Source organism: Gadus macrocephalus, chromosome 8, assembly GCF_031168955.1.
Source record: "Gadus macrocephalus chromosome 8, ASM3116895v1".
Lineage (NCBI taxonomy): Eukaryota > Metazoa > Chordata > Actinopteri > Gadiformes > Gadidae > Gadus > Gadus macrocephalus.
In genome coordinates, this window is record NC_082389.1 from 15704044 (window position 1) to 15711459 (window position 7416).

At 43.5% G+C, this 7416-nt stretch overlaps 2 protein-coding genes across 4 annotated transcripts in view; both read left to right on the forward strand.

The window, feature by feature from the left end:
- The first annotated feature begins 241 nt into the window (after nucleotides 1–241).
- On the forward strand, nucleotides 242–3590 carry ticam1 (TIR domain containing adaptor molecule 1). Of its 3 annotated transcripts, none has more exons than XM_060059408.1 (2): nucleotides 242–662; nucleotides 796–3590. In XM_060059408.1, exon 2 carries the CDS (start codon nucleotides 896–898, stop codon nucleotides 2693–2695), a length of 1800 nt encoding a protein of 599 aa, XP_059915391.1. In that variant the 5' UTR covers nucleotides 242–662; nucleotides 796–895; the 3' UTR covers nucleotides 2696–3590. The 3 variants fall into 3 exon arrangements, with proteins under 3 accessions (XP_059915391.1, XP_059915389.1, XP_059915388.1); XM_060059406.1 differs by having other exon boundaries at nucleotides 242–552; nucleotides 792–3590; XM_060059405.1 differs by having other exon boundaries at nucleotides 242–552.
- A 918-nt stretch (nucleotides 3591–4508) lies between these two features.
- camsap2b (calmodulin regulated spectrin-associated protein family, member 2b) overlaps nucleotides 4509–7416 on the forward strand; it is a 19407-nt gene continuing 16499 nt past the window's right edge. Inside the window, exon 1 of the mRNA XM_060058975.1 lies at nucleotides 4509–5151. Coding sequence (XP_059914958.1) covers nucleotides 5013–5151 — 139 coding nt within the window. The 5' untranslated portion in view covers nucleotides 4509–5012. The remainder of the gene's footprint in view (nucleotides 5152–7416) is intronic.

Below are 7416 nucleotides of genomic sequence, written 5' to 3' on the forward strand. Positions count from 1 at the left end.
AATATACTTGGGCTTCATAACACAAAAAGGCTTATGCTCCCCCCCATTTTTTTTTATTGTCAGAGCAATTTTATTTCATATATTCATATTGTTTTTCTGTACATGCCAATTATATACTTTACTGTAGAACTAAAAGGTTACGGTTTCGAGTGCAATGTGAAACGTAAAATGAAAAAGGTAACTATAATAAAAAAATAAGGAAAAAACGCGCTTTTCGTCGTATGTCCCTCATGAGGTCCCATACCTCATACATCGCATGTTTCGATTGACAGCGCCTTTATAGTCTCAAAATTTATATAATATAATATATCCTTTATTGTATAGGCCGAGTTAGAAACATTACATAGTTATAACCGGCGATATGTCAACGGTACCCGATAGCGCTCTGCCCAATAGCATTATGGCTGGCATATTACCAACAAACTATTCTAGTCGAACAAGAAGAATTCCTATTGGTTGCTTTGACCAGAAGAGTCACTGCAACTCACTTCCTTAGTTGGGTGTGAATCGGTCGTTCATGTTTCTTGCTTCATTGTTAAATATATAATGCTGGTGAGTTATTTCGAAACTATTTTGGGGAATTGCGGATGATAAGATGATTTTCATAGATTTTTTTTGTGCATTATACATGTCAAGGCAACATTCGAGTCCTAAGTCTCAACGTAGGTTACCTATTATTGCATAATACATCGATGACAATGTATTTGTATCACTAAAAACCGTATAATTAATTTGTTAACTGAATCAATTGTGACTGTGTTGTCTCTGTCACTTTATCTCCTGTTAAACAGCCAGGTGCAACTCATCAAATATAATGCTTAGTAATTCCCTGCAGAAAACAAGACATAAAAAAGACACTCATCCTATCAGTCATTGGAAATATCTGTGGATGTGAATGTATCCATTGATCCTTTTTCTATCAAACATGGATGCAAAAGGGGAAGAAAAACTGGGAACTGGATTGACAGATGTCACAAGACTTCTGCTGGACTTGCCAAAGGAACGGTTGTTGAGCCTGACATACCAGCTGGGCAAAACCCCCGAGGAGGTCCTAGTGCGCGCCCTGAGCCTCCTCTTCCTCCACAAAGAGACGCAGGGCCTGGACCAACTCCAGGCGCTACAAGACAACTCCCTGGCAAACCATCTGGCTGAGAAGTGGCACATGGCCGGGGGCCAATCGGAGGATTTCAGAGAGCAATGTGGTCATCTAGACAATGTTGCGGCAGGAGAAGAGACACCTTTACACCTCGCACGCATGTTTGAAGTATTGTCTAAGGAAAGGCTGTGTGACCCACATCTGAGAGATCTTGCATATTTGAGAGCGGTTTCCGTTTACGGTGAAAAAAACATGATTTCTAAAGTCCAACTCTTGATAGAAGAGGCTAAGTATACCTGTGGGCCTCAGTTTGCAGAGAAAATGTCAATGCGAATGCATCCTCCATCCGTGGGTGGAGCAGACGAAGAGAGTAGAGCTTTGTCCCTGACCCAAGGTAAATCAGACAGCAATCTCAGCATGCCTTGCTCACTAAAGGCTAGCTCTTCCTTTGACTCGTATCCTACGCATCTAGAGATAAGTTTAGCTACAACAGGGGTGCTTATTAGCGACCAAATCACACCAGTAGTGTCACAGCCCTCCCATTCAAAACCTCAGAGTTTGGCAGAAGATGAATTAGAAAATAATGCACCTGGCTCATATCTTTCATCCAATTCATCGGAGGCATCGTCTATGCTTACATCAGAGAATAGCTCGAATGGCTCCCCTTGCAGCATTGCAACAACAGACGTCAATTCCCCTCAAGAAGACGAGAAACAAACCACAACCACACCATCCATCCATTCCCAATCACCACCTGCTGCGCCTAAAAGTCCTTCCCCCAAATTCGCTGTTCCAAAAAAGACTGATACAGGCAAAGAAACAGAAGAAGAAGAAGAAGAAGAAGAGGTGGATACATTCTATGCCTTTGTGATCCTGCATGCAGCTGAGGACGTCAACATGGCGGAGGCCATGAGGGAGAGAGTGGAGTCCCTCTGGGGGGGCACCCTGGCGGGGGCCACGTTCTCCGAGGAATTCGCCGTCCCGGGCAGAAGCACCATAAAGTGCATTGACGACGCCATCGAGAACTCTGCCTTCACCATCCTGCTGCTCACCAACCACTTCGTCAGGAACCGGCGGTTCCAGGTGGAGGCCGAGGCGGCGCTCATCCACTCCATAGAGCACAGGCTGAAGAACAACACCGTCATCCCCCTGCTGCCGCGGGACAACGGCATGGCCAAGGCCGCCCTGCCCATGGTGCTGAAGACACTGAATTGTCTGGAGGAGAACAGCAGATTCGACAAGAATATCAGACGGGTCCTGTCTGCGGAGAGGCTCCGAACGCAGAGGAGCGTGTGGTCCAAAGCACAGAAGGTGAAGAAGGAGCTGAGGAGACAGGAGCGAATGAAAGAGGCAAACAAGCACCGCAAGCTACTCTGCGACATGTATGCGGCAACTGCCAAGGAGCAGCTTGAGGGTTTGAGGGTTCTCATGGAGAAAGGCGGTGCTTCCCCGTTCCCATTACCTGCTCCTGGGTGGCAGCAGCCGCAAAACATTACCGTTGCCCATGCAAATTACGTAATAGTTGGTAATGACTCCACAATGACTGTGGATCATGGAGATTCAATCACAAACTATGTTGATAAGGATGAGGACAATTGATAAAGGGGGATTGATTACATTGCAGGTGTTCAATTTTGTTTTTAAATTCCTTGGTCTACAATGATTGTTGAATGTATCTGTGTAGAATTGTTTTAATGGTACAACGATGTTATTATGTCTTAAGAACACTAAATGATCACAACTGTTCTGACCACTAAGGCCTTTGCGGTAGGTTACACAACAGACATTTATCTAAATTTTGTATTTAAAATTACACACACAATGCAAACTGGGCCGATACATATTTAGCTCAGGTCTGCCATCTTCAGGCAAAAAGCAATTACGACATCCAGTGGCTGTATAGACACAACATGGGCACTAGGGAGCAATGTTGTTGCATTCTTATAGACCCTCAATGCTCTCATAATGCTATGTCATCCTGTCCCATCACCCTTAAGATTCCTAATATGTATATGCGTTCATCTGCGTGTTTGCTCAAATGACAAATCTACCCTTTACTTGGTTTATAGGTTCTTGTTTATCTGAATTTTGCATCTGATTGTCCAGGAAGATTAAAAAAAACAACAACAGCAGTGTTCTATTATCTATCTGTGCCCATTCAAATCGCTTCTGATTGTGTAAGTTGTAATCACACTACCGTTTGTTAATGAATGCATGCATTTAGAACCACTAGAATAATGAACTTTATGGTCAAATATACAGAAAAGATTGATAGGTGTGAGTGCATATGATCGAGCGTGCATTGATAGTTAGTGGAGGGGGATTCAATCACTTATGTAAACCTTAACGCACCTATGTTCTTGTGTGTTTTGGCTTTCCCCGTTTCGGTTTTCCTCTCCGGTCCTTTATTTTTTGGACTACCGGTACTACCCTGACCAATGTCGGGCTTGATATGTTTTTGTTGTTGCAATAAACCTTTTGTTTACTTCGGAAACCATGTGTCAGTACTATTTGAGTTGGCTTTATTTTACCCCCTCTCCCCTAGACTAGAGGGTCGTAACATAAAAACAGTCAGTTAATCCCACAGCAGGCTGACCAGAATGTAGCCCTGCAGCCATAAAGAGACCTTCTACCGGCTACAAAAATAAGTGAAATGTTGCCAGTTCAACTACCATATTCATTCAAATATGTATGATTTACGTTCAAGGCTGAAAAAGTGCTATAATTATTTCCGGATAGCTGATTATATTCGCTGGCAGAAGCCCGCCATACCATCTCATTGTAAACGGCCACATTCGTCCCTGTGCCCCCCTGTGGTATTATGGATGATGGGTGAAATCACAAAACACACAAAATTGACAATATCAATGTCGATTCTGCCGGACTGCATCAAGTAAACAAGCCCTGCAGATAGGAGATCATGGCATTCTTAACATCAGGCAATTGTTACTTCTTAGTTCGCTTTTTTGGCTGGCAATAGGCCTAGGCCTACTACTCGACTTTTTGGGGAAAAAACACTAAATCAATTATAGGCCCACAATTGAATTGGGATTATCATTATTTGGTAGCCTATGGATTTTGGCCAATGAGTATTTTCCTTAAAGTGCCATCATAGTAGGCCTTACTAAAGGTGAGACAGAATACAATATCTTGATCAGTTTTCTGATAGCATGATTTTCAGTGCAGCAAGTTCGCTGTGTCCACCGATTTACAGGCTATGCAATGTGTTATCTCTGTGACCTGGAAGAAATAACTCGACCAAATATTAGTTAAAGGCCCAACTCCACCCAGGTCGATCTATTATAACAACTTCCATAAGGTATGAGCGGCGATGTGGCGCGAAAAGTCAGCGGCTAAACGGTCTGGAGCCAGTTATATCCCTGGAATGGCTGGGTGGACCGCACATGCGCGGTACGTTCTCTCCTCCGATCAATGCGGCAGCAGGGAAAGGCAAAGAAGCCCCCGACTTTGAGGGACGGAAACCGTAAGGAAAATACGGATCAAACGATGCGCTAAACATCCGCTACCTTCTTACCTATTTTTTTTATTCATTATTGAGCTGCTGTAGCCTACAGCCAAGTCCGCTATGGTGGATAACCTGGCGTAAATATTAGGGAGTGAGAAAAAAAAAATCTTCCTAACAGACTAGACTGCTCTGTCTGCGTTGAGGATATTTTGACATCATGGACCGACATGTGAAATGCTCAGATCTCATGGAAAGGCCGCCTCGAGTAGACTCCGTGTACACCGGTCGGTCGTCTCAGCAGTAGTAGGCCTACTAGCCTACATTCAAAGTTTTTTGGGAAAAGGAAATTTACTGCATCGGATTCCTGTAGAGGGGATGTCCTCCGCCGCGCGTCGAGCCCCAGCGGCGGAGCGATCTGCGGTCTAACGGAACAGTCAAACAGGGTGGAAAATGAGCGATGCGGCAGACGGCCCGGGGATGAGACGGACTTTTATCGTTCCGACCATCACATCTTTCGATCACTACGACTTCACCAGGGCTAAGATCAAATGCAGCCTGACATGGCTGGTTGCAAAAGCCTTCGGATCGGGTAGGTGGCGCTTCTGGTTTTCACATCTGCTCACGATCAGGGGAATGTTTCACATCACTGGCATCCCCGTCTCATTACATTGACATCCCCGATAGTTATTATTTTCGCAGTAATAGGCCTACTGTCAGTCGTTTTGGCTGGAGGAGACGTTCAGAAAATAGACCTACTGTCAGTCATTAATAGGCTATTGAGCTCATCATCAATGCATAGAGTTCTTGTTCAAAGTTGGTGTTGTAACTTGTTGCCATTGTACACTTTTCCACTGAAACAATGTGGCTAGAGCTGCTTTATATCCCACAATCCTACCCAATCTTGTTTTAATACTGCAAACTGACCACAAGACTAGAGGCATGGTCGTGACAGGGAGTTTGGAGCGTGTTGGTCAGATGATGAATAGACTCAACCAGTCTCCCGTAGGATCAATTCAGTCAGTTGCAAAACAATTTAATAATTATCTGACTCTATATCCTACGAAACTATAGTCAATGCTCCATTGAACGACGACAAAACGACGTTATACGTGATGTCAATAACATAAACCCAGTTTATTAAGATATCTAAAGACCTAAAATGACTTCAATTTTGCAATGGCTCGTTTCTGTCTTTGGCCCATCTCCCTGCACAAGGTCTGCTGGGCTGAAGTTGTCTGTGCGGTCTGGAAGCCTTGCCTTCTTGGCCCCATAAATACTGAGTAATTCCAGCCGCTGTTGAAACCTCCGGTTTAGTCCAACTCCTAATGAATGCTTTTCCATCATTCCTCTAAAAACAGTCACTTCATGAGTTGGAAAGGACAACAACAAGATGTATAGTCTACAGTAGACTTTTTAAATCACTGCATCATGCACTCGTGATCAAACGCTGAAGTGAAGGCCACCACATTGTAGTAGCCTATATATAAATAGTCAATTTATTTTGTGCACTGAAATATATTCTTTGCTTTGTGCATTTCAAATCCAATGCATTCAATGCCTGAGTTTTTTTTTCTTTTTTCTAATAAGTTAGTTAACAGCCTTTACTCAAGACCAAAACAAACCTGCAGAGAGATCTACTGTACGGTAAGCCATTGGGAACAGCGAATAATCGCCCTTGTAAGCAGGAGGCTTCGACAGTAACACTGTATCAGGGCCTAGACTGGGCAAGCCAGGTTCAGTTTCATCATAGCATGTTTCCTGTCATCTCCCCTTGGTTTTTAAGCATTCAGTAGACCAGCCTGGCCCAGTTAAAAACTGATGTTCAACACACTGTATGGCCTACTTAACACAGAAAAGAGCCATGTTTTACAACAGGTTCTGTTCATCTTACACACTAAATTCTAAAATTCTCTCAAACCCTTTTCAGTTGACTGGATTCCAAGTGAGCTGTAGATATGAGAGTGCAGGTCTCTGCAATGATCATCAATAAGTAGCCTATTTATGGATGTATGTGGTTGTGGAAACATTTGAATATAAGTAACATTGCGTCACCCCACTTCACCCCAGCCCCTCGACCCAGTCTTTAGGATTTTTAATTTGTACAACAAATGGTTTGAGAAAGCAACAGGCATTAGGAGCTGCCCCAATAAGATGCCTCATTCCAATCATTCGCTACGACCCAGAAGGCTATGGCTCCTGAGGTCTTTGACTGGTTTTATTCGCTCCATGTCAAAACGGGAGTCAATTGGTTAGTGTAACTGGAGCACTGGTGACGGCCGTTCTCTTTATGCTCGGCACTCACCATTGTTTTTGCTCCCATTGAGCCTTTTGAAAGGGAGCCGTTTTAGCAACAACAAAAAAAAAGGGTGCTCTGTTTCCCTTGGGATTTATCCACTAATGTAAACTTGTCCCTGGCGTTGTTTTCACCTCTTATCCCCCCCAGCCCCGTACTGGCTGCTCCGACCGCAGTGACGTCCGTCTTCTATCACTATATAGTGTGTATGATGTCACGTACCGCCACATAGGCACTCTGTAGTTAAATACAGGGTCAAGGCAACTCGTCCATTCACGGGAGGAATACACACATGATTTGTTGGTGGGCTAATAAGCCCTTTGAATAATGCGCGGTTGTGTGGTTGGTTTTAACCAACATGCTCCCCTGTGTTTGAGTTTACCGTGGAGTTTCAGAGTGGTTTGCAAAGGTATGTCGTCTAATGTCATTTAATTGTGTGAAATAAATCAACAAAAAATGATGTCATTTTAAATCTTATTTTAAACATATTAATCAAGACAAACACTTCAAGTGTAATATGAACGACTAATAACTCATGAGATACAAAGGTTTAACATTGTA